At 45.0% G+C, this 27,561-nt stretch overlaps 1 protein-coding gene across 1 annotated transcript in view; it reads left to right on the plus strand.

Annotated features, from left to right (window-relative positions):
* The window catches only part of ANK1 (ankyrin 1), a 165,034-nt gene that overhangs the window by 32,363 nt on the left and 105,110 nt on the right, over positions 1-27,561 (plus strand). The window contains exon 2 of the mRNA XM_049866339.1: positions 11,846-11,947. Within this exon, the coding sequence (XP_049722296.1) occupies positions 11,846-11,947 (102 nt within the window). The remainder of the gene's footprint in view (positions 1-11,845; positions 11,948-27,561) is intronic.

A 27,561-nucleotide genomic window follows, 5' to 3' on the forward strand; every position in this document is an offset into this window, starting at 1 on the left:
TATGGATGTGTTCAGCTTGGTCCACTAAGACCATCTCATCTTTTTTTCTTTGTAATTATATATAACCCATAGCATTGTATGGTGTAAAGAACACTGGACTTAGCAGTCACAAGACCTGGGTAGTGAAACTGGACCTGGAATTTTTTGCTGCTTTATTCTGAATAATTCACTTTACTTACAAGATCTGTTTTCTCAGCTTTAAAATATTGTATATAAGGAACTCTCAAAATTCAGTAATAGGAAAACAAGCACAATTACACCAAAGAAGGTGTAATGGATGGCAAATAAGCACATGAAAAGATGCTCAAAGATCACTAGTCATTTAAAACAAAACAAAACTAACAAACAACAAGTTGCCATTGAGTCAACTCTGATTCATGGCAACTGTATGTGTTTCAGAGTAGACCTGTGCTCCATAGGATTTTCAAGGGCTGATTTTTCAGAAAGAGATCACTAAGCCTTTCTTCCAATACACCTCTGGGTGGACTCAGACCTCCAACCTTTAAGTTAGCATCCAAGTGCATTAACTCTTTTTACCACCCAGGGACTCCCATTAGTCATTAAACCAGAAACCAAAACCAAACCTGTTGCCATCAAGTCAATTCCGACTCATGGCAACCCTATAGGACCGAGTAGAACTGCCCCATAGGGTTTCCAGGGAGCCGCTGGTAGATTTGAACTGCTAACCTTTTGGTTAGCAGCCAAGCTTTTAACCACTACACCACCAAGGCGCCTCATTAATCATTAAAAAAAGAAATGCAAATTAAAGAGACAGTGAGATACTACTACACATCTATTAGAATGCCTAAATTGATGCTGACCATACTAAGGATTGTTAAACATGTGGGTCCACTGGCGGGAGGGAGGGATCAGGAGTGTACATGAGGAAACTTTTGGAGGTGATTGATATACTCATTATCTTGATTGTGGTGATGGGCTCATGGGGCTATACCTATGCCAAAACTTAGCAAATTGTACAGCTTAAATAGGCAGTGTATACTGTGTCAATTATACCTCAATACAGCTTTTAAAAGCTAGTCTTTCAGTTCATTGTGCCAGCCAATTACATTAGTGTTTGTGAAAGTGTTACACACATTATCCAGCCTCCATCTGAGTAGGGTATTTTCTCTCTCTCTAAATGTTAATGTTGGAACAGGGCTTTAGAATTCCCTGAGGTATTCCACTGGGCTATGATCAGGGCTGTTCCAGTAACCATAATTTATTAATTGTAGCTCTCTCGGTAGAGGATTCCAGCAAATCTGGGAGGCAGTTTTAAGAAGCACAGGGTAGGAGACCTGTAGGGGACCTGTGTTTAAAAAAAAAATCCGTACATGGGGAGAGAAGATGCTGCAGAGACTGTCCACATCTGGACACCCTACCATCTGGTACAGCATTGTAGCATTTTCTAGCTGCCACTCAAAGGTTGCCTGTCCTAAAATTCTTCCTCCAGTGGTGCTGAGGTTCTTGGGCCTAGAGAATTCTGATGTTGCTGTCTACAAATACCAGTCCCATGTATTTGGGGCTTTCTCCTAATTGTCAACATGGCTTTGAAGAGCACCTTACTTTGGAAACACTGTGAAGCTTTTTTGTGGCTTTCAGAAGCATCCTCCTGGCACGGAGCACTCTTTTTGTCAGGGAATCTCGCCAGAGCTGCTAATGGAAGGACTTTGGGTCACTTGGACCCACCATTTACCAGTGGTGACTTGGGTCTTGCCTCTTAACCCCCCTGTGGGGCTCAGTTCTTCATCCGTACAGCTGTAAGAGCATTGCCTAAATTGCGAGGTGGCAGTGAGCATTAAATGAAGTAATGCAATATGTCCACCACCTAATAGGTGCTCAGTGCATTAGTTCCTCACCATCACACAGCTCTCTGTACAATCAGAGTAGGAAGGGGAGGGGAAAGAGTATTAGGAATTGTATCCAGACTATTGTTTGAAGGGAAACCCTGCTGGCATAGTGGTTAAGAGATACGGGGCTGCTAACCAAAAGGTCGGCAGCTCGAATTCACCACGTGCTCCTTGGGCACTCTATGGGGCAGTTCTACTCTGTTGCTATGAGTTGGGAGGCAATGGGTTTGTTTTTTTTCTTTTTTTTTGTTGGTTGTTTGAAGAGACCATGGCACTGGGCTCATGATACAAAACATCCATGATTTGAACAAGCAATAATGCCAAGGGGGGCTGTCACCTGGCATTGTTTAGCTGACTGTTTCTCATCACTGAGGGTTGTGCCTACTCTTAAAAACCTCTGGTATCTGGCCCCCTGCCCCCACAAGACTTTGTTAACCAACTACATACATGCTTTTGACATCTACCCCTCAATGACCTCACGGAAAGGTGAGGATGGGCCCAGAGCAGAAATCTGGTTGCTCCGACTCCACGGACCACAGTCTTTGGTGACAACTCATGAACACCTTCAGACCTGGGGAGGGAGGGAGACTGTACTAACTGATCTGCGTCCTGCTCTGCAGCTGCCTTACTATGCATTGTGGGGTCCAGGGCAGTCTGGAACAGGCCGATTAGCTGGTGTTTCAGGACACGGTGCAAGAGCTCAAAACACGCAAATTGGTTATGGGGCGTAAATAGACTTTGCTGAGCTCACTCTGGCCGTCTTTGCAGGCTCCAGGGCCCATTCACTAGGGCAGTCCGGGTGGCAGGAGGCAGGGCAGGAGCGCCATGCAGCTTGGAGCTCCTCACCTCCATTGGACGTGTCTGCGTCCCTTCTACATCGACAGGACGGTTGCTCTCCACCGGGGGCCGGCCGGCACCTGGAGCTCCGACCGCACCCCGCCCGCACCCGCCACGCACCCCCTCCACTTGGCTTGGCAGCAGGTGCCTTCTCTCTGGAGATCGCTTCGCATTAACTTTCCCATCTGACATAATAATGGAGAGAAAATGAAGAAATCCCATTAGCGGCTGGCGGGCGGGCGAGCGAGCCAGAGAACGAGCGCAGGGTCTCGGGCGCGCCGAGCCGAGCCGAGCCGAGGGAGCCGTATTTTTAGCCAGATGCCGCGTAACTTGCTGGCGCTCCCCGCGCCGCCCAGCACATAACGGGCGAGGGGGAGCAGGGCGCCGGGCTCGGATTTCAGCGCGAGCGCCGGACGATGGCAGCGCGACAGGGCAGGTCCTGTCCAGCCCCTGCTGTGAGTATCCGACCTGCGCGGGGCCGCTCGGCCGTGGGCGCTCCTGGCGCTCCCCGGCCTCTCTCCCAGCGCCGCCGGCCGCCCCTGTCGCTGCGGGTCCCCCCGGGCTCCTCCAGGCGCCAACTTTCCCGGGCGGGTGCGGGGACGCGCTCCAGGGCTGCCCTTCTGCTGCCTCCACGCCGGCCACCGAGGCTTTCTAGCAGGATCCAGAGCAACATTCCTTCGGCCCCGAGGCGGCCGCCGCGAAGGGGCTGGTGCCGGGGCCGGCCCGCAGGCAGCCCGACCTGTGGCGGCGGCGGGGCTGGGAGCCGGCCGGCCGAGGCGGCTCATGCCGGAGCGCGGAGCGGCCGCGGAGGTTCCCGAGGGGCGCTCGGGGCCGGGGCGCGCGAGGCCGCGTCCCTCACCCCGAGAGCAAAGTCCCGCCGAGTGGATTTTGCGGCGGGGGCGCCTGGCTGCCCCTAGCGGGGTCCCTCCGAACCCACGGGGATGCCCGGCCTTGGCCACTGCACGCCCGACCCCTAAGCCTTAGGAACACGAGTGGCCCGGGGGTCCATAAAAAAATAAGCAGCGGGAAATGAATGGGGGCGAGGAGAAGGGAGACGTGTGTGTGCCTGGGAGCCGGGTGCTGCCCTCGTACGTTGCCTGCTTCCGTCCCCACAACCACCGAGCTAGCTGTGTGTTAGTCCCATTTTAGCAATGGGGAAATTGAGGTTTAGGAACTTGTACAAGGCACAGGATCAAGTGTCAGAGAGGAATCCACACCCGGATCTTCCCAACATCAGGGCCCACACATCCCTGCATCACCCCGCCTCCAACAACACAGACGCAGAAAGCACAGGGAAAGGACAGTGGTTTTCCCAAAGTCCTGCAGTCCTGCTGGGAGATTAGAACAAGACCCAGGACTCCTGCCTACATATCTTGTTCAACCCTTGGTCCTCCATGACATCTCTAATTTGCTCATGTTATCTTTGCCAGTGGCAGTCTGACTGGGGCTCTTTGAAACAGTTTGTAAAGCTGCAACAGCATAACTTTCCGGAAAGAAAAATCAAAACACAATGGCTTTGTTAACCAAACTGCGTTTTGACCAAACAAGGCCCCTTGGGAAAGAGATGTTGCCCTATCACTGTTGCCACGTCAATAGCTCAGTTTCCACTCATCTTTATTTATTTTTTAATTTTATTTTGCTTTAGGTGAAAGTTTACCATTCAAGTTAATTTCTCATTCAAAAATTTATACACATCTTGTTTTGTGACATTGGTTGCAATCCCCACAACGTGACAGCATGCTTCCCCTTTCCACCCCGCGTCCCCTGTCTCTTTTCGGGTCCTGTCCCTTCCTGCTTTCTCATCTCGCTTTTGGACAGGAGTTGCCCATTTGGTCTGGTGTGTTTGATTGAACTAGGAAGCGTGTTCCTCAACATGTTATTGCTTATTTTATAGAGCTGTCTAATCTGTCTGAGAAGTGGACTTAAGGAATAGTTTCAGTTTTGAGTTAACAGAGTGTCTGGTGGTCATAGTCTTGGGGGTTCCTCCAGTCTCTGTCAGACCAGTAAGTCTAGTCTTTTTTTTATGAATTTGAATTTTGTTCTACATTTTTTTTCCTTTTCAGTCAAGGACTCTCTGTTATGATCCCTGTCAGAGTTGTCGGTGTTGGTAGCTGGGCACCATCTAGTTCTTCTGGGCTCAGGCTGGTGGAAACTCTAGTGCATATGGTCCTTTAGTCCTTTGGGCTAATGTTTTCCTTATATCTTTGCTTTTCTTCATTCTCCTTTTGCTGCAGGGGGGATGGGACCAATAGATGTATCTTAGATGGCTGTTCACAAGCTTTGAAGACTCCAGATGCTACTCACCAAAATGGGATGTAGAACGTTTTCTTTATAAACTATGTCGTACCATTGACCTAGATGTACCCCCAGACTATGGTCCCCAGCCCCAAGATCCAGCAACTCAGTCCCTCAAGGTATTTAGATGTGTCTAGGAAACTTCTATACCTTTGCTTTGGTCAAGTTGTGCTGGCTTTCCCTATATTGCGCGTTGACTTTCCCTTCACCAATCCACTCCTCTTTTTTAGAGATGCAATTTGCACTGAAAAGTAAGTCATAATTTGTTCTGGGGAAAACTCAGGCCACTGCAGGCTCCAGAGAAGATGCTTAGAGGTCCTGGGATTCTTCTACCCCATCTGAAACTAAACTTTGCCTCGTCTCTGGTGTTTTAAAAGCCTTCACTGCTCTTGTGTTACCGGCACGCCAGCATTTAACAATGTGCTTCCGGCCTCTCCCTCCCAGGACACTGGAGCCCCTCGGCTATTTATTTATTGCTGTATCAGTATCACCCTACTCAGGAAGTGCATGTTTAATAATAGTCCGGGTATCTCAGGTAACCTGGGCTTACCTTCCTTTCAGAGAAGCCCCGATGAGAACTTGAGTCCCAGAAGGAATTCCATTCCCTTCCTTTCCCTTTCACTTCCTTTCTTCTGAAGTTTGATGGATGAAAGGAGCCCAGCCTCTGAGGGCAGGTGGAAGGCTTCCTTGAGCCAGAGCCAGAGGAATCTTGTGGACACTCAAAAATGCTTGGTTCAGGAGGCAGTAGATTACAGTGGTTAAGAGCACAGACCCTGGAGCTATATGGTTGCTGCTAGCTGCCATTTACGTCACTCCCGACTCATGGTGACCTCATGCACAAGGGAAGGAAACGCTGTCCAGCCCTGTACCATCCCTGTGATCAGTTGTGGACCAGACTGTTGTGATCCATAGGGTTTTCCCTGGCTGATTTTCATAAGTAGATTATCAAGCCTTTCTTCCTAGTCTGTCTCAGTTGGAAGCTCAGCTGAAACCCGTTCAGCGTCATAGCAACATACAAACCTCCACTGACAGACAGGTGGTGGCCGTGCCTGAGGTGCACTGGCCGGGAATAGAACCTGAATCTCCCATATGGCAGGTGAGAATTCAGCCACTGAGTCACCAATGCCTCATGGAGCTAGGCTACCGAGATTCAATTCTGCCAAGGCATGTATTAGCTGTGTGACTTTGGACAAGTTGCTTAACTTCTCTGTGACTCAGTTACCTCATCGGCAAAAAGGGAATAATAAAAGTACCTGCCTCGTGGGATTCTTGTGAGGAACAAAGAAATTAATTTGTGTGGAAGCTTAAAACATAGTAGGAGCTTTATAAAAGTAAATGTATTTTGTTTTGAAAGGAAGTTCAGGGGCATCACCTGGATAGTCCAGCAGGAATGTGAGCCAGGGACACATCAAAACGTATGCTGTCTTACTCACTCCCCCCGTGCAGGCATGGACAATTTTCTCACTGGTAAAGTTAGATTAAAGTTAGATTAAAATACAACTCAAGACCAGGAAGGGGCAAAGACACAAGAGAGCAGCCTTGACGGGCATGCAGGAGGGGGCTGACAGCCTTTTGGTGGTGATGCAAGGGGCTATGGACACTGTGGACTCATTTTCGATATAGTGTGAGCAGGCAGCCGTTAGCCTCCTCTGGCCTCCTCTCAGTTGGTGTAAACAGTTAACGTGCTCACTGCTAACCCAAAGCTGGGTGGTTTGAGACTACCCAGAGGTACCTCAGAAGAAAGGCCTGGGGGTCTACTTCTAAAAATCAGCCGTTGAAAACCTCGTGGAGCACAGTTCTGCTCTGACACACGCAGGGTTACCATGAGTTGGAACCCACCTGACAGAGGAGGTGTTAGTCTCCTCTGACAGAAAGGCCTCTCTGAGGCTACCCGGCAGGTGATGGCTGGGTCTCCAATTTACCATAGCCTTTTAAAAAATAGTTTTGGTTAGTATTTACTCAAGTAAATACATTTGAAATGGAAAATACTGGATTTTTTTTTTTAACCGTCTTTCTTTCTGTTGCATTCTACAACGTGTTCCTAGATGCACCAGGAAATTGCCCCCAAGGGGGTTTGGAATTGGAGGTAATCGAATCGGATAGATGGGCAGTACGGTTTGGAAGAGCAAGATGGTGAGAATAGGTCTCATATACCAACTAATGCCCCCAGGCCTTTCTTCCCAGGTGGGTGGACTTGAGCCACTCTGTAGCTTAAATGTTACCTGACACCCAGGAGTGCTCAGTGAACCCTTGTTGAATGAATCAGCGGATGCATGCACGAATGACCCCTTTATCACTCCATCACTTTATTCTTTCAAGCCACAAGGGCAGGGACCTATATTCTGATTTTTTTATTCTCTCTCCCTTTGCCTTAGCAGGATGCCGAACTTGAAATAGGACCTCAGTAAATGCATTATAGAATCAAACTGAGTGATCACAGTAGCCACTGAGAGTGATGCCATTATCTACAATTCACCTCTGAGATCCCCTGGGGATCCCGCTTATGCCCTTGACTACTCCATGCTTAGAGAAGACCAAAAAGAAAAACTGAACAAGTCTTAGCAGTTGAATTTCATCTGTAACTATTTGTGTGACCTTAGGCAGTCTGCTTCTGGAAAGATTACTCGTTGCTGTCAAGTCGATTCTCACTCAGAGAGAACCTTATAGGACAGAATAGAACTGCCCCATAGGATTTCCACGGCTGTAATCTTTACAGAAGGAGCCTTGATGGCGCAGTGGTTAACTGATTGGCTGCTAACCAAAAGATTGGCGATCTGAACCCATCCAGCGGCTCCGTGGGAGAAAAGACCTGGTGATCCCCTATAAAGATTACAGCCTAGGAAACCCTATGGGTCAGTTCTGCTCTACCATATAGGGTCACTATGAGTTGTAATTGACTGGACTGCAATAGGTAAGAAGGCAGACACTGCACCTCCCTGGGCCTCAGTTTCATCATCAGTGAAAAGAAGGACTGGGACTAGGCGATGCCTTTCTGGAGACCTGTCTTGGCCTTAACACGGAGCCCAGGGTCAGGACCAGGAACTGCTGGGACCTGCATGGGGTCTTTTGTCCATCACGGGGTCACTGTTTAACTGGCAAAAAGCACATAGCCCCGCCTACCCACTGCCAGTCAGTCAAGGCTGTCTGGGTACCCTCAGGTGTGAAATTGCTGAAAATGTGCCCTGGAGTCAAGGGCAGTATAGAGGCATAGGCTTTGATCAGGCCGACCTGGACTGAATCCCTGTTAACTCTCTGTGGAACTTGGGCAAGGTATTATCCACTTCAAACCTCAGTTTAGTCTCCTCTGAAATGGGGATAATAATTATACCTACCTCACAGGTTGTGATGAGGATGAAAAGATATAATGTTTGTAAAGCACTTTGGCCCAGTGACTGGTATTCTCTCGTAATTTCGGTGTTATATGATAGAAACTAGAGAAGCTGTTTAGCTTCCTCACTCTAGTCCAGATTGGGCTTCCTTTCCTCTCTGTCTGCTTGTTTGTCTGTCATAAACATTCCGCTTCGCTTCCGGGATTCAGGGCTTTGAGCAGTCAAATAGTGTCATTAGTTGATATTACATTTATTTTTTTCCTCCCATTCTCAGGCTTTCACCCTGAGTCTGTTATTGTGCTGCAAAAGATAGTTAGCTGCTGGAAGAAATGTCTCTTTAAGGCTCTCATTCTTGGAGAATAATAGAGTGTTTTTCCTAACAGTTGAATCCAGACAGGCTTTCTGAATCAGCTGGCTCCAGTTGAGTCTGGCTTCTCTGGGAATCTAGCTCCCGGAGAACCAACAGGCTGATCCTCGTTTCTGAAGTATTTCCTCCTACACAGATACCTTGCAAGAAATTGGGGGACATGAGGTGCCATGTGCTTTAGGCCAAGGGAGGCCTTGGCCTAGCAGACACCTAATGCTTTGAAGGATTCAAAAGAAGAGGTAGAAGAATTGGTCCTTGCCCCAAGAAGCAAACAGTTTGACTGGGGAGACAAGACTTACATGTATTAAGTAACTAGAGAAAAGGTATTTTAAAAATCAAGCCCCCGTTCTGTGTTTCCAGGATTTTGTCGTTGTTGTTAGTTACCGTCCAGTTAGGTTCAACTCATGGCGACCCCGTGTGTGCAGAGTAGAACTGCTCCATAAGGTTTCCAAAGCTGTGACCTTTTGGAAGCAGATCATCAGGGCTGTCTTCCGAGGGGCCTCTGGGTGGGTTTGAACTGCCAACTTTTTGGCTAGTGGTTGAGTGCTTCACCATTTATGTCACCTGGGGACTCCTTTCTGGATTTAAAGATGGTAACTATTGAATGGGCAGTCCTTGGGTAGAGCAAGCTACTAATGTGCTCAGCTACAAACAAAAGGTTGGCATTTTGAGTCCACCCAGAGACACCGTAGAAGAAAGGTCTGGTGATCTACTTCTGAAAAATCAGCCATTGAAATCCCTACTCCGGCATACGTGGGGTCATCATGAGCTGGGGTCAGTTGTGGTGGTGGAAATGTTGGGTATCTGGACAGCATGATGGAGGAGATAAGAAGCTGAGTCGGATCTTGAAGAGAGGGAAGATTGGTATTGGCAGTCAAGAGTGGGGAGGGCTTCAGAATCCAGGGAATAATCAGGGAGTGAGCCTGGAGGTAGGCAGAGTATGAGAATACCATAAGGGGACAGGGGAGGTGAGAGTAAGTGGCCCCCCTGCCATGTTGGGGGACAGTGAGATCTGAATGCAGGTATGTCATGAACAGGCAGCTGCAGAGCCAGAATTTGAGCTTATTTAGTAGGGGGCCTGTGTAGGTCCTGGAGTAGTGGGGGGCTGGCATGAAATCAGGATTTTAGGAAGATCAGCAAGGTGGGGTGGAACAGAGCTGGCTGTGATAGAGCTAGAGCGTTGCTTCTAGAGCAGTGTTAGAGGCCTGAGGTGGTGAGGCAGGGCGAATGGTGGGGCAGCATGGACGTGTGGAGTGGAGGGTCTTCAGATGAAGATAGACTGGAGGGTCATAATGCAGACATATTGCATTTGAGAAGTCAAGGTAAAGATCTCCCACTGGGGAGAGGATCCAGAGTTTAATTGTAGACATATGGTTTGAGATGTTGGCTCTAGATTTTATGGAGTCTTCTGTGTTTTTTTTTTTTTTTTTCTTTCTGTGTTTAGGATGATAATCATTAGTGTGTGTACTTGTTTCTTGCGACCGTCATAAAAAATTACCTCAAACTTGGTGGCTTAAAACAAGAAATTCATTCTCTCACCGTTCTGGAGGCTGGAAGTCCGAAGTCAAGGTGTCTGCAGGGTCATGCTCTTTCTGGAGGCTCTAGGGGAGAATCCTTTGTCTCTTCCAACTTCTGGTGGTTGCTGGCTTCCTTGGGTTATGGCCACATCACTCCAATCTCTCTCTCCATCTTCACATTGCTGTCTCTCTCTCTCTGTCTTCTCTTTTTCTGTTTCTTAGAATGACACTTGTCATTAGATTCAAGGTCCACTTGAGTAATCCATGATGATCTCGTCTCAAGATCTTTAACTTAATCATATCTGCAAAGACCCTTTTTCCAAGTAAGGTAACATTCACAGGCCTGGACATATTTTGGGGGGGATCACATTCAACTCACTACAGCATGTTTTCTGAGGAGGACATCTAAAGGCAGGAGACAGAGTGCTCCTGGGGGAGAGAGGAAACCACTAGGTATCTTCTGTAGAAACGGCTTCACATATGGCTTGTCACATGACAACTCTCACCTATTGAATTAGTTTCTAAGGCTGCTGTAATAAAGTGCCACAAATTGGGTGGCTTATAAGACAGAAATTTATTGTCTCGAGGTTCTGGAGGTTAGACGTTCAGATCAGTGTGTTGGCTGGACCGTGCTGTCTTCTAGGTCTCTAGGGAAAGATCTTTCTTGTCTCTTCTGGTTTCTGGTAGCCCCAGGCACTCCTTGGCTTGTAGATGCATCTTCCCGTAGTGGTCCTTCCTCTGTCTGTCTCTCCGTGTCCCTTCTCCTTTTTCATGAGGACACCACTCAAACTGGATTAGGACCCACCCTACTCCAGTATGACCTCGTGTTAACTGATAACATCTTCAAAAACCCTATTTCCAAACAAGGTCACGTTCACGGGTCCAGGGGTTAGGACTTCACGTATCTTTTGGGGAGACACGATTCAATCCATGACACCTATTAAGCTCAACCTGTGATTTGTGCCAGGCACTGTGCTCAATCCTTTCTGTATGTTATTAAAAAAAAAAAAAAAAAAAAAAAAACCTTCACAATAAGGGTGTGAGAAGTGTTTTACTCTCCCTGGCTGAGAGAAGAAAATAGAAGCAAAGGGTGGTTAAGTATCTGGGGTCCTTCAGTGAGTTGCAGTGGAGCTGCTATGAGCTTAGATCTGCCTCACTCTTTCCGCTGCACCTGTCTACACTTGTCTACATCAGTAGACTTTGTTTTATTTCCCTCAGCTCTCCTTCTTTCTGGCTGTCATTCTTCTTTAATGCAAACAGTGTTCATGGTGGCAGAGACTTGGATGCATGAGATAGGTGGCTGAGCAACAACTAAGACACAGAAGTGCTGAGTGTTCGACATTGGAATGGGATCCCTCTCAAAGACTGGTCTTTCCCAGGTCCCCTGTCAAGCATGTTTGCTTATAAAAATACCAAAAGGAAGGGAGTCCTGGCCTCTGAGGCCATCTCACATTATAGACCCGAGGGCAGTCCAACCAGGAGCTGTACAATGCCCGTACCATACTGGGTACCATTGTGGCCACAGCCTCCATAATGGGAAGGCACAGTGGCTGCTACAGTGGCCTCAGCCCTTTCCAAGGCCCATAGGCTTGAATGGAAGAGAGAGGCCATTACCACCCAAAGACAACCATGGTATGTTGTTTTTCCTCACAGGCCGATGCTAATCACAGCTTTCTGAAGGCAGCAAGATCGGGTAACCTGGACAAAGTTTTGGATCTCCTGCGGAATGGGGTAGATATTAACACCTGTAACCAGGTAAGTGGGATGGAGCAGACATGTTGTCTCTGAAGAATAATTCTTGCCTGCTTGCCATTTCCCAAGGGCTTGAAAACTACCTTTATTAACCTTTTCCCAATGGCCTCAAAACCCCCCCAAGGGTTTCCGCCTGTGGAAGGCCCTAACCTTGGTGTTTTGGTCCCTGCAAGTGCAGGTCCCCACAGAGAGGGGCTGACTCCTGAACAGTGTAGCAAGCCCAGCTCAGATTCCCTGTGATGACCTCTCTTAGAAACTGCAGTTGGTCCCTGCTGTTGTCATAGATGATATGGCCTTTGAAAGTGGGCAGGGCAGGAGGAAGTGCCTTTGAAGGGTGTGTGTCAGTGGTGACATTAAATCTCCTATGTCCACGAGCAGCCTTTGCAGAGGCTCAGCTGGGGCTAGGAAGAAAGCAGGTGAATGAAGCCTTGCTCTGTCAGCATGTTGAGGAAGGCAAGCCTGACTTAAACAGGCTTGCTTTTGCCATTCTTAGCACTAAACTACAGGTGCTTGGCTTGGGGACAGGCTGGTAAGAAAAAGGACTGTGTTCAGGATGGACTGGAGAACAACAAAGGGTCAAGTTTGGGCTAAAAAATCTAGGAATTACCTGAATGGAGAGGATATCACCCTCTGGAAAGAGAACAGGAGTCTGGCTTGGGCTTGTGGGTTGGATGATTTTTACAAAGCTGCCAGGGACAGATTCACAGAACACAGGTGACGTTTTCCTTGGGCAACTTGCCGCTGTCCCCCTTCAGACTCTCTTTCCTGCCCCTCCTGTCTCTGCTGAAAATGCAGAATACCACTCGCTCTCTCTCCCAGGGCGAGACCCCATTTGAATTCAGTAGGTCTTCTGATGGCATTAAATTCACGGCTAAAAGATCAGAGAGAGTGGGATGGGTGAGCTGTGTGATAGGAAACTAAAGTAGGGCTGTAATGTGAAGCAAAAGGCTGTAGAAATGGATTTCAGAGGGGAAATGAACCTGTGTGGACTTGAACGTACCAGCTAGGTGGGGAGGAGCAAGCCCTTCCTTCCCTACTCTCATCCTCCCACCCACATACATGGACTTGGGGACATTTGTTGTGACTCTAAGCAAATGTGTGGAGCTCAGGGTCAGCCTTGGGATAGCCAGTTTGAGACTCTGAATCCATTTCTTTCGAGGGAAGAGGCTGAAGGAACAAAGTGTGGGAGCAGGGGGAGAGTCTTGCCATTAGAGCACTTCAGGAGAGGGGGCTCGCGATGGTTTAAGACTTCCGCCTTTCAGACGCAGGCATACAGGCTGTGGTGCGTTTTCCCAGACCTCCCCACGGTAGGTGAGGGGGATTGTGCTCTCTCTCCACTCTCCCAGCTGCTCCCATTCCTGGGAGCGGAGCGATGAGAGTCCCCAGCTTTCTTTGTTCAGTGCTGTGGCTAGAGAAATACAGATGACTGTTTCTCCGCACTGCAGCTCCCTGCTGGGGAGTGTCGAACCTTCCAAGGCCTTCCAAGGGTTAAGATTCCAGCTCTCAAAGGAATCCATTTAGCAGAAATGGGGACAACTGAACGTGTTAGTAAGACTTGAGCCAGTGTTCATTTCCTGTGTGAAATTGGAAGGTTTTGATGACACGCGGGGAATAGCTTTGTCCTGATTGGTCCCCTTTTGCTGAGGCCAGAGGCTTGGGTGCAGCTGGCTTGTCCCTCTGCCTTCTTACCTCAGAGTACCTCCTTGGTTCATTTTGGCCTTGGAGAGCAGCAGGGACCAAGGAATTATTTGCACTTTATTCACACCATTTCCAATCAGTTCAGGGCCAGTGACAAGGAGCTATTAGTCCTGCTAGAGACTGAGAGAGGGAGGCTCCCACTGCAGACTTAAGACTGAAGTCCTGGTGAAGGTTAACCTCTTTCTTACAAAGATGGAAATGCTGTAAGCGAGGAAATGGATTTCAGAGGGGGGATGAAAGAAAGCATTTGCCACAGTGCAATACCCTCTGGCCTCTGGTATATCCTACCCTACCAAGCTCCTCAAATCCTGAGCCCTGTCGATCGGAGTCTTACAAGATCTCACCTCTGCAGTGGCCAGGAGCTGCAGACAGGCTGCCCAGGAAAAGGAGCTTGTCAGCTTTGCCTGAGTCTCCTTTTGGTTTTACAGGGAGGTTTCTTTGGTTTGGTTTGGTTTTTGAGGGGAGAGCATAGGTAGTGAGGGGGAAAGAGGTCTGTAATGGCCAAGCTTATGCCCTCATTAAGCACACTGGTGCATCCGTTGGGACGAGGCTGTTTCTTCATAATGTTTCCAGGACTAGCCTCGTGATGGTACATGGAACGTTCTTCTCTTCAAAACACACGTTTGCTGTTTAGAGAAGATAAAAACAGGCTGTTGTCCTGGGGTCATGGCTTGAAAATTTGCTTCTGGTTTGAATCTTTTGAACTTGTGGTAATACAGCAAGTGTTGATCCTTATATAAGTAAGACACTTTCAAAAAGTGTGTTTTGTGGAAGGAATATGTGCTGCCAGCCGAAATAGGAAATAATTACTCTAAGTAGCATGGAGAGAGGAATTCTTGGCTTATATAAGACAGACCTGAATATTTAGGGGCAGTTTCCTTATTGCATAAATTACATTCTGCTAGTATTTACTATTACCACAATTATTATACTTACAGAAAAAAAAAAAACAAATTCACACATAAGAAGACATCCATACACATGTGTATACCACTATCTCTATAGGAATCCCTGATTCTTAGATTTAATCAAGCATTGTTCAAGCTCCCAGCCGATGAATCTGGTGCCAACATATACATCTCCATGTAGATGTAGAGCGCTGGGCTTTAGAAATACTATAGTTAAAAGAAAAAGTTATAATTAAAAAAAAGAAATATAATAGGTAAAAAAAAAGTTATATATAATGGCAGTGAAAACTATTAATCAAATAATCACACTAGTTGGCGTGTAAACTCAGACTATGCTAGAAACCATGAAGGAAAGACATAGGGCTTTATGAGACTATGTAAGAGACGTGACCTAGAGTTGGGTTCAAAGACGGCTTCCATGAAGAACAAATAGTTGAGCTAAAGGAAAACCAAATTTAAAAAAAGCAAAACCAAACCCATCGCCATCCAGTTGATTCCGACTCATGGCAAACCCATTTGTTACAGAGTGAAACTACTCTGTAGGGTTTTCTGGAGCCTGGTGGTACAGTGTTAAGAGACGAATGCTAACCAAAAGGTTGGCAGTTCAGTCCACCAGTCGATCCTTGGAAACCCTATGGGGCAGTTCTAATCTGTGCTACAGGGTTGCTATGAGTCAGATTCAACTGGATGGCAAGGAGTTTGGTTTAGCTTTTGGTATATGGTTTTCTTGGCTGTAATCTTTATGGAAGCAGATTTCCAGGCCTTTCTTCCACAGTGCTGCTGTGTGGTTAGTAGCCAAGTGCGAACTACTTGCACCACCCAGGGATCATAGCTAAAGGAAAAGCAGGGTTAATGAGGTGAAAGGGGCAAGAGCATTCCAATCAGAGAGAACAGCCTGTGCAAAATCTCCAAGGCAGGGAAAAGCTTGGAGAGTTTAAGGAAGGGCAGAGGCCAAGAGAGGCCAGCGAAGGCCAGAGAGGTGAAGCTGGGATGGTCCCGAACCTTATATTCAACAACAGGAACATTGTGCTGCAGGGCTGGAGCAGTGTGTGCACAGGTGTGTATGTGTGTGCACGTGTGTGTTTGCCTCCTGCACTAGAAATTAACCCTGTAGTTGGTGGGTTAAACGAGGAGGCCTGGGGGAGGGGACAGGGTGGCCAGAGCAGCAGGAACAAGGGCCACTTGAGAGTTTGGGGCAATGGCTGTTGACCAAGAGGAATGGAAGTATTTCAGCATTTTAACAATCTGTATTGCTGGGTTAATGCATCCTGGTTGAATGTCCACCCAGCTTATATAGGCCATATTAAGGCCTTGATCTTCATCCCGAGGGTAGAAGATGTTAACAGTGGGTTCAAGCACAGGAGTGATAGAAACTGTCAACAACACACAAAAGAAGACATCAAAATGATAGCACTAAACTCACACCTATCCATAATTACTCTGAATGTAAATGGACTAAATGCACCAATAAAGAGAGAGTGGCAATATGGGTAAAAAAAAAAAAAGATCCGTCTATATGCCGCCTACAAGAGATACACCTTACACTTAAAGACACAAACACACTAAAACTCAAAGGATGGAAAAAAAATATAGCAAGCAAACAACAATCAAAAAAGAGCAGGAGTGGCAATATTAATTTCTGACAAAACAGACTTTAGAGTTAAATCAAGCACGGAAGTGACATGACCAGAGTTGTGCTTTAAATGATCACACTGGCTGCTGTGTAGAGAAGAGACTGGAGGACGCAGAGATGGATATGAGGAAGCCAGTTATAAGATTATTCCAGTAGTTCAAGAGAGAAATATCGGTAAGAGTTGTGTCTGTGGAGATGAAGCAAATCCAACAGACTGGGGTAATGACTTGGATAGTGGACGAAGGGGAAGAAGACTTCAAGAATGACTCTCAGGTGTCTCACTTTTGTAGTGGATACACGGTGGCACCATTCACTGAGACAAGGAATGCTGGGAGTGGCCTCAATGTGTGGAAACAGGGAATGAGAAGAAAAGAACAAGGCTGTGTGGAGATAATGCTGAGGCCTATGAGGTATCTAAGTGATATATGAGCCTGGAACTCAGATAAGAGGTTTGACCCAAAGGTAGATATTTGGAAGTCATTCAGCATTCGAGGAAGTTGGCTGGTGAAAACAGAGATGAGAGGCATATTGGATATAATCCCCACTAGCATCTTTGGGCAGTCATTCCATCTATGTTTATTGAATATCTACTTAGTACTGAGTCCTGTTCTAGGCACTGAGCAAGACAGACAGTCTCTGTTCTCATAGCACTTATATTCTGGTACAGAAGACAGACAATAACTAAGAGTAAACACTCTTGTAATTTTAATTAATGATAAATACTGTGGAGGAAAGTAAAGCAAGGTATTGCTGCCAAGTCAATTCCGACTCATAGCAACCCTATAGGACAGAGTAGAACTGCCCCATAGGGTTTCCAAGGAGTGCCTGGTGGATTCAAACTGCCAGCCTTTTGGTTAGCAGCCATAGCTCTTAACCACTATACCACTAGGGTTTCCAAAGCAAGGTAAAGGGACCAATTTTAGAGGGATAATTGGAAAGGCAACGCTAAGGAGATAACTTTTGAGAGATGTGAAAGAAGTAAGAGAGAGAACCATATGGTTTCTGGGGAAGAGCATCCCTGGAAGAGGGAGAAGCATGTGCAAAGGCCCTGGGGCAGGGGTGAGCTTGGTTTCTTTGGGGAACAGCAAGTGGAGTGGAATGTTTGAAGGGAAAGTGATAGGTAAGGAGCCAGGAGATATTGCCAGAGCCAAATCATGAAGGGCTTGTGGGCCATGGTAAGGGCTTTGGAGTTAAATCCAAGGGGGATGAGAAGTCAATGGAGGATATTGAACAGGAGATGCTCAATCTGATTTAGGTTTTTAAAAGATCACTCTGGCAGTTATGGGGAGAGTAGACTTGGGGCATAGGAACAGAAGCAGGGAGACTGGTTAGAAGGCTGAAGTAAAAAGGGGTAAACAGTGGAAGTGGTGAAGCCAGAGGACTTGCCTTCTGTCCTAGTCATCTAGTGCTGCTGTAACAGACATACCACAAGTAAATGGCTTTAACAAAGAGAAATTTATTCTCTCACAGTCTAGTAGGTTACAAGCCCAAATCTAGGGTGTCAGCTCCAGGGGAAGGAAGATCCTTGTCCTCAATCTTCCCCTGGTCGAGGAGCTTCTCAGATGCAGGGATCCCGGGTCCAAAGGACTCTCTCTGCTCCTGGTGCTGCTTTCTTGGTGGTATGAGGTCCCCAACTCTCTGCTTGCTTCCCTTTCCTTCTATCTCTTAAGAGATAAAAGGTGGCACAGGCCACACCCCAGGGAAACTCCCTTTACACTGGATCAGGGAGGTGACCTGAGTAAGGGTGGTGTTACAATCCCACCCTAATCCTCTCAACATAAAATTAGAATCACAAAATGGAGGACAACCACACAATACTGGGAATCACAGCCTAGCCAAGCTGACACGTGTTTTTAGGGGGACACAATTCAATCCATGACACCTCCCTAGATGTGAAGTGTTGTTGCCCTGGCCATGCTTGGCTTAGCACACACATAGGTGCCAGGAGTCCCTTACTCACCTAGAACTGTGCTATCTTTGCTACTACAGCAGCCACCTTGGGATGGATTCAGGTCTCAGCTCAAAAGCCATTGTGAAGGCATCCCTGATCCCTATAGCTTGAAGTACTCTTTCCCTTTACAATTTATCTGTAGCTCTTTTATAATTTCAGTCACATCCTACCATCTATTATGGTAACGTTGTGCATGTCTTATCTCTCCTAGTAGGCTATAAGCCATCTGAAGGCAAAGTTCATGACTGCTTATTCTTACTTTCCCCACAACACCCAGCATAGGGTCTGTCACATAGTAGATGCTCTAATATTCGTTTGAATAAATGGCTACCTAATTATGTACATATTAATATTAGCATCATGTGTTCAGTTTCCAGAATTATTGCTAGGTCATTTATATCAAATCAGAATATTTTAATATAAAAGCCATAGGAATTATAAAAAAAAAAAATCTCTGGGATGAGCTAATTGAATTTCAACATGGACCAGTTAGCCACATAAAAAGAAGGCAAGAGGTCAGAGCCTCTGTTCTCCTGAATTCCTGAATTTGTTGGGTCAACATGGATGCTCCATTGTGAGCCAAAGCTGTAACTGCAGGGGCAAAGAGCCTCATGACTTTAGTTTTCCCTTCTGTTCTTATATAACTAACAAACACTGGCTCACTTGGCCTCTCCTGATGGAAAAGAAAGTACTTGAGTCTAATACCCTAGGAGAAAATTTCACTCTCAGAAAAAAAAAAAAAGGGAAGCATTATTGTGTACAGCTCTGGTATAAGGCCAAAAGGGAGAAGGGAGGTTTTCTGGACCATTATCCTGTCTTATTTTTCTCCATAGTACTTATTACTACCTGACTTATTATGTATTGATGTGTTTGTTTATTTATTTCTGTCTTCTCCACTAAAATGTAGGCACCTTGAGAAGAGAGGACTTGTTTTATTTAGTATTCAATACCAGGAGCCTGCCTGGTACAGTGTTGTTGTTGTTGTTAGTTGTGATTGAGTCAGCTGTGACTTGTGGCGACCCCATGTGTGCAGAGTAGAACTGTACCACAGGATTTTCAATGCTGTGACCTTTTGGAAGCAGATTGTTAGGCCTGTCTTCCAAGGGGCCTCTGGGTGGGTTCCAACCTCCAACCTTTTGGCTAGTAGTTGAGCACTTAACCATTAGTGCCACTGAGGGACTCTTATGAACACATAGTAGGTGCTCATAAATGGTTGTAGAATGACGAAATGAAAATGGATGGGTGTTTAGATTGTAATCACTAATGATTAAAGATTATATATTTTACACTTGGAGTCCCTTGGTGGGTACAAATGGTTAATGTGCTCGACTGCTAACTGGAAGGTTGGCAGTTCAAGTCCACCAGCTGCTCCTCAGGAGAAAGATGTGGCAGTCTGCTTTTGTAAAAATTTAAAGCCTTGGAAACCCTATGGGGAAGTTCTATTCTGTCCTGTAGTGTTGCTATGAGTTGAAATCGACTCAATGGCAGTGGCTTTGGTTTGGTTTTGGGGAGCCTATAAACAATAATTTCTGCTACAAAGTTATTGTACAGCAGCCAAATGCCAAGTTTTTGGTCAGGATTTGTTGGGCTCTGATGACTGTGATAACTACTCCTTTTCTATGTTACAGAATGTTAGAGCTGGAAAGGCCCAGAGATCATGGAATTTAACTCTCTCTTGTTATAGCTGAGGAAACTGAGGCCTTGAGAGGCTGCTTCTGAATATCTTTATGAGTTTTTTTTACTTTGGTTATGCCATTGGTGAGATGGGCTTAAGAAGACCTACATGAATTTTCTTTACTCATTCATTTGTTCCACAAATTTATTGAACCCTTACAATGCCAGCCACCATGCTAGAGACGAGGGCTCACAAAGATGAATAAAATTTATCCTCTCCAAGAGGAGTGAGGTTTTTAAATGAAAAGTTACAAATTGTGATAAATGCCATCCAGCAGGTGCACCCATTTATTCATTCATTTGACAAATTTTTATTGAGCTCTTCTAATATGCTGAACACTGTGCTAAGTGCTGGCTAATGAAAGGTGAATAAGGCCCAATCTCTGCTCTCATGTTTCCTCTAATATGGGGTGGTGACTAAAATGCCAGTAGATCAAGGCAGTCTTTACAGAGAAGAGTCTTGAAGGAAGAATAGAAGTCTGCCAGGTAGAGAATTGGAAGAGGGAATTTAAGTGAGAGGGAACAGACTGCAAAGGCAGAGTAGTGAAACGGCACGGTGCAACAGGTAGTTCAGTGAAGCTGGAGTAAATGAAATGAAACAGGGTGAGGGAGGTGGTCTAGAGAGGTCCTTACGTAGATCAGTATAGCTGTAGAAACTTTTACTCTTCTCTGTCACCTTCTTTTTCTTAGGAAATGTTGACAGGAATAGAAATGGTATTTAACTACATAGTTCCCTAATTCTACCCTTACCCTCACAGGCTCACACAGAAAACCTTCCTAGTGTGACATCATTGGGAAAATCATGGTTTTCTTCACACCTAATCTGTGGTAGAAGAGCCCTGGTGGCATAGTGGCTAAAGCGCTCAACTGCTAACCAAAAGGTTTGCTGTTCAAACCCACCAACTGCTCCACAGGAAAAAGATGAAGCGGTCTTCTTCTGTAAAGATTTACAACCTTGGAAACCCTGTGGGGCAGTTCTTCTCTGTCCTATAGGGTCACTATGAGTCAAAATTAACTCGACTGCATGGAATTTAGTTTTTGGTAATCTGTAAGAAGGCACACTTGGATTTTCAGATTTTTAATCTGGTTTTAGGATCAGAATTATCTATCTATGTCCTTTCTTAAGCAAGAAGTTCTGAGTCTTTCCCAAAGGCTAACAAATTCCTGATAATTTTCTCTCTTTCTTAAAACCCATTGCCTCAGTACAGTTCTGAAATCGTGATGGGGAATATGTGATTGCAGGCCTCACGTAGGGAAGTAAAAAAAGAAGTAAGGTCTATGAAATACTATTAAACAAGACAAGCAACTAGATATCCTACACTAGGTGCCATGGACTCTTCTGAAGTTCTAATTCCCACCAGAAAAACTACTAGTGAAAAAGATGGAACTTGAAAACTTCCACCTCATGAATTATTTTAAGTGGGTAAATTTCTTTTGCATCTCAGCAAGAAATAAACTACTTGATGTCCATTTTGCTAATTACAATGACCAATTTACAGTTTTTTTAAGTAAGTTGATTACATGTCATGGGTCAGAGAGACCCAGGATATTCAATAATCACAGATTATAGTTCTGTACTACCATGAATGTATCAGTTTGTCATACCGTGGTGGCTGTGTGTTGCTGTGATGCTGGAAGCTATGTCATCCCTATTTCAAATACCAGCATGGTCACCCTTTATGGACAGGTTTCAGTGGAGCTCTCTGACTAAGAATAGACTGGGAAGAAAGGCCTAGCAATCTACTTACAAAAATTAGCTAGTGAAAGCCTTATGGATCATAACATAACATTGTCTTACTCATTTGTTTTGGACACGTCATCAAGAAAGACCAGTCACTGGAGGTTTAGTGAAGTAGAGAACCATTGAGGGCATGGGAGACTCTCAGTGAGATGGACTCGCACAGTAGTCACAACAATGGACTTCAACATGCTGACGATTGTGAGGATGATGCAGGACCAGGCAGTGTTTCATTCTGTTGTACCGTGGGTTGGAGTCAACTTGATGGCAAGTACCAACAACAACATTTCCATGGTGTCTGTGCTCTCCACAGTGCTTTTCTAGGCATGAACAGTTTTAATACATCACCCTTGTGAGGCAGATAGAGTGGGTGTTTGACAAGAGTCTCCCTGAACCAGAGCCCAGGCCTCTTGAATCCCAACCTGAATCTCTTTTCATTGCATTCCTCAGATGTGTTTAAAATTGAAGAGCAGAGCAGTTATTCCTCTGGGTGATCTTCCCCGGTACTGATTTCATTTTTCTTTCTTCACAGTGAAGGAAGAGTTAATTGACTAGTTCAGTTACATAAAAATGATGTTCATTTGTAGCAACACCAGGGACATCTCTGGGATCCTAGGGACCAGGAAAAGGATGAAAAGCCTCTTCAGGAATGATCTGAAACATATAGCAAGGAAAGCAACTGTTAGTAGAATACACCCTCCAAAATCCACTTTATGGTTCAGTTGCTCTGAATTTACAATATGAAAATCAAATTTTATTTTCTTAGCCTGTCAAAACTAAGAAAAAAGATAGCCCTGTGTGTGTGTGTGTGTGTGTGTGTATCAGATTGCAAAAATGTGTTTTCAGTTCCACAAACTGCCATGAAACACTCACTATGTACCAGGCTCTGTGCTGGGACCTGATGCAAATATGAGGAAAACATGGGTCTTAGATAAATAAATATTAGAGTGCCTTGGTGGTGCAAATGGTTAACATACCAGGGTGCAAACCAAAAAGTTGGAGGTTTGAGTCCACCCACAGGTGCCTCAGGAGAAAGGCCTGGTGATCTGCTTCTGAAAAATCAGTCATTGAGTACCCAATGGAGCACAGTCCTACTCTGATACACATGGGGTCACTATGAGTTGGAGTCAGCTTGGTGGCAAATGGTTTTATAGACACAAAACACATCTGAGAACTATTGCATTGTTTTATTCTTTGAGTTGTGGAATTAGGAGGAAGCTGAGAAATGAGACACCCCACGTGTCTGTCAGTTTGTTGTACTGTGGGGGCTTGCGTGTTGCTGTGATGCTGGAAGCTATGTCACCAGTATTCAAATACCAGCAGGGTCACCCATGACTGACAGGTTTCAGCTGAGCTTCTAGACTAAGACAGACTAGCAAGAAGGCCCCAGTGGTCTACCAGTGAAAAGCTTACCAATAGCAGCAGAACATTGTCTGATATAGTGCCGAAAGATGAGCCCCTCAGGTTAGAGGGTGCTCAAAAGATGACTGGAGAAGAGCTGCCTCCTCAAAGTAGAGTCGACCTTAATGACATGGATGGAGTAAAGCTTTTGAGACCTTCATTTGCTGATGTGGCATGACTTAAAATGAGAAGAAACAGTTGCAAACATGTATTAATAATCAGAATGTGGACTGTACAAAGTATGAATCTAGGAAAATTGGAAATCATCAAAAATGAAATGGAACACATAAACATCAATATCCCAGGCTTTAGTGAACTGAAATGGACTGGAATTGACCATTTTGAATTGGATAATCATATGGTTTACTATGCTGGGAATGAGAAATTGAAGAGGAATGGCATCGCATTCATTGTCAAAAAGAACATTTCAAGATCAATCCTGAAGTTCAACACTGTCAGTGATAGGATAATATCCGTTTGCTTACAAGGAAGACCAGTTAATATGACTATTATTTAAATTTACCCACCGACCACTAAGCCCAAAGATGAAGAGATTGAAGATTTTTACCAACTTCTGCAGTCTGAAATTGATCGAGCATACAATCAGGATGCATTGATAATTACTGGTGATTGGAATGCAAAAGTTGGAAACAAAGAAGAAGGATCGGCAGTTGGAAAATATTGCCTTGGTTACAGAACCGTTGCCAGAAATCGTCTGATAGAATTTTGCAAGACCAATGACTTCTTCATTGTAAATACCTTTTTTCATCAACATGAACTGTGACTATACATGTGGACCTTGCCAAATGGAATGCACAGGAATCAAATCAACTACATCTGTGGAAAGAGACAATGGAAAAGCTCAATATCTCAGTCATAACAAGGCCAGGGGTCAACTGTGGAACAGACCATCAATTGCTCATATGCAAGTTCAACATGAAACTAATAAAATTACAACAAATCCACAAGTATGACCTTAAGTATATCCCGCCTGAATTTAGAGACCATCTCAAGAATAGATTTGACACATTGAACACTAATGATGGAAAACCAGACGAGTTGTGAAATGACATCAAGGATGTCATACATGAAGAAAGCAAGAGGTCATTAAAAAGACAGGAAGGAAAGAAAATACCAAAATAGATGTCAGAAGAGACTCTGAAACTTGCTCTTGAACGCCGAGTAGCTAAAGCAAAGGGAAGAAATGAAGTAAAAGAGCCGAACAGAAGATTTCAAAGGGTGGCTCAAGAAGACAAAGTAAAGTATTATAATGACATGTGCAAAGACCTGGAGAAAGAAAACCAAAAGGGAAGAACATGCTTGGCATTTCTCAAGCAGAAAGAACTGAAGAAAAAAATTCAAGCCTCGAGTTGCAATATTGAAGGATTCTGTGGGGAAAATATTAAACAACACAGGAAGCATAAAAAGAAGATGGAAGAAATACACAGAGTCACTATACCAAAAAGAACTGGTCAACATTCAATCATTTCAGGAGATGGCATATGATCAGGAACTGATGGTACTGAAGGAAGAAGCCCAAGCTACACTGAAGGCGTTGGCAAAAAACAAGGCTCCAGGAATTGACAGAATACCAACTGAGATGTTTCAACAAATGGATGCAGCATTGGAAATGCTAATTCATCTATGTCAAGAAATTTGGAAGACAGCTACCTGGCCAACTGACTGGAAGAGATCCATATTTTTGCCTATTCCCAAGAAAAGTGATCCAACTGAATGTGGAGATTATCAAACAATATCATTAATAACACATGCAAGTAAAATTTTGCTGACAATCATTCAAAAACAATTGCAGCAATACATCAACAGGAGCTGCCAGAAATTGAAGCCAGATTCAGGAGAGGACATGGAACCAGGGACATCATTGCTGATGTCAGAGGGATCCTGACTGAAAGCAGATAATACGTTTACCTGTGTTTTATTGACTATGCTAAGGTATTCGATTCTGTGGATCATGACAAATCATGGATAACATCGTGAAGAATAGAAATTCCAGAACACTTAATTGTGCTCATGAGGAACCTGTACGTAGATCAAGAGGTAGCCGTCTGAACAGAACAAGGGGATACTGCGTGGTTTAAAATCAGGAAAGGTGTCTGTCAGGGTTATATCCTTTCACTTTATCTATTTAATCTGTATGCTGAGCAAATAATCTGAGAAGCTGGATTATATGAAGAAGAATGGGGCATCTGGATTGGAGGAAGACTCAAGAACCTACAACATGCAGAAGACACAACCTTGCTTGCTGAAAGTGAAGAGGACTTGAAGCACTTACAGATGAAGAGCAAAGATCACAGCCTTCTGTATGGATTACACCTCAACATAAAGAAAACAAAAATTTCTCACAACTGGACCCATAAGCAACGTTATGATAAACGGAGAAAAGATTGAAGTTGTCAAGGATTTCATTTTACTTGGATCCACAGTCAACACCCATGGAAACAGCAGTCAAGAAATCGAAAGACATTGCATTGGGCAAATGGGCTGCAAAAGACCTCTTAAAGGGCTGAAAAGCAAAGATGTCACCTTGAAGACAAAGGTGTGCCTGACTCAAGCCATGGTGTTTTCAATTGCTTCATATGTGTGCGAAAGCTGGACTATGAATAATAAAAAAAAAAAAAATCCATTGCCATCGAGTCTATTCCGACTCATAGCGACCCTATAGGACAGAGTAGAACTGCCCCATAGAGTTTCCAGGGAGCGCCTGGTGGATTTGAACTGCTGACCTTTTGGTTAGCAGCCATAGCACTTAACCACTATGCCACCAGGGTTTCCAGACTATGAATAAAGAAGACCAAAAAAGAATTGACGCCTTTGAGTTGTGGTGTTAGCAAAGAATATTGAATATACCATGGGCTGCCAAAAGGATGAACAAATCTATCTTGGAAGAAGTACAATCAGAATGCTCCTTAAAAGGAAGAATGGCAAGACTACATGTTATCCGGGACAATCAGTCCCTGGAGAAGAACATCATGCTTGGTAAAGCAGAAGTTCAGCAAAAAAAGAGGAAAACCCTCAATGAGATGGATTGACGCAGTGGATGCAACAATGGGCTTAAGGATAACAACGATTGTGAGGATAGTGCAGGACTGGGCAGTGTTTCGTTCCGTTGTACATAAGGTCACTAAGAGTCGGAATCGACTCAAGGGCATCTAACAACAACAACAAGAAATGAGAGCAGTTCTATCATTTTGCAAATACATAGATTGAGGCCCAGGGGAAGAAGTGATATGTAATGGAGACCAGTTTTGAGGCCTCGATTCCTTATCCGGTATTCCTTCCTTTGAATCCCTCTGCCCTTTTTCTGTTGCTCTGGCTCTGTTCTCTTTTTTTAAAGGAATACCAAGACCTCAGACACAAACTCTTTCTAGTCCATAGGAGATATTCTTAGCTGCCAAGCTTAATTTCAGAGTCCCGTTCTCTCATTAGCTTGAGCTCACGCTTCCTCCTCCAGGCTCCCATAGGGCCCTTCAACCTCTGCAGTTGATTTGCTGCTAAGCCTCAAAGATTTCTCCAAGCATGGGGGCTGCTGCTAGTTTTGTACAATCAGAGAGTAGAGAGAGGTGATCTGAGGTTGATTCATTTTCTTGCAGAGCTCTGAAAATAGTTGTGGGTTGGTTGGTTGGTTGGTTTTAAGATAATGAAAAGGATTAGAGCATTTTTCCTCTGCAAGAAGATCTAGTAAACTATGAATCTTAAGAGCTACCTGGGTAAATGTAGGAGAGCTAAATTTAGATTGTAATAAAACAAAGAAGAGAAAATGCTTAGAGCCAGTCTCATTCCTTTTCATCTGTGTCACTTCTTACTGAGTTTGTGCTTTCTTCTCAATTCCTTCTCTTATGATGTCCTTCCCGACCCTGGCACAAGAGACAGGTTTGCAAAGGAGATAAGGTGTGATTTTCTGCCAGGGTTCTGGCAGTTGCTTCAGCTTTGTCTAGCTTCTGATTCATTGGATTCCAAGATCATGTATTTTTATCAGACCTTTCTCACCAAGCAGTCTCTGTGGAACTGTAAAATATCTGGGTAAGAAAGAGGCTGCAGGCTGGATGGCCTAGCAGAACATAAATGTCTGCCCTCCAGAAGAGGCTTCCCCGACCAGTTGGTCCCCACCTTGGGCTTGTGGGCTGTTTTTTGTTGTAGTTTGGTGGCACTCTGGGCTTTCCATCCTGGAATAGTAGGAGAACTCCTGTAGTAAAAGGAGGGATGCGTGTGGTCAGATCCATGGCACTGACTCTGAGCCCTTAGATGTGTAGATATCGCTATCACCAGAGCTCACAGCTTTGCCTCATCTTCTCCAACAACCTCGTCAAAGCTTCTACCACCATTCCTCCCTGCCTCCCATTTTCTCTTTTAACATTTTAAATCATTTCAAACCCACAGATAAGTTGTAAGAACAGTACAAAAAATTCCCATGTTCTCCTTGTCCAGATTCTCTATTAACCTCTTACTGCATCTGTGTTGCTCTCTCCATCTATCTACAATATATAATATATATGATACAACTGCGGAAACCCTCGTGGTGCAGTGGTTAAGTCCTACAGCTGCTAACCAAAGGGCCGGCAGTTCGAATCTGCCAGGTGCTCCTTGGAAACCCTC

Source organism: Elephas maximus, chromosome 22, assembly GCF_024166365.1.
Source record: "Elephas maximus indicus isolate mEleMax1 chromosome 22, mEleMax1 primary haplotype, whole genome shotgun sequence".
Lineage (NCBI taxonomy): Eukaryota > Metazoa > Chordata > Mammalia > Proboscidea > Elephantidae > Elephas > Elephas maximus.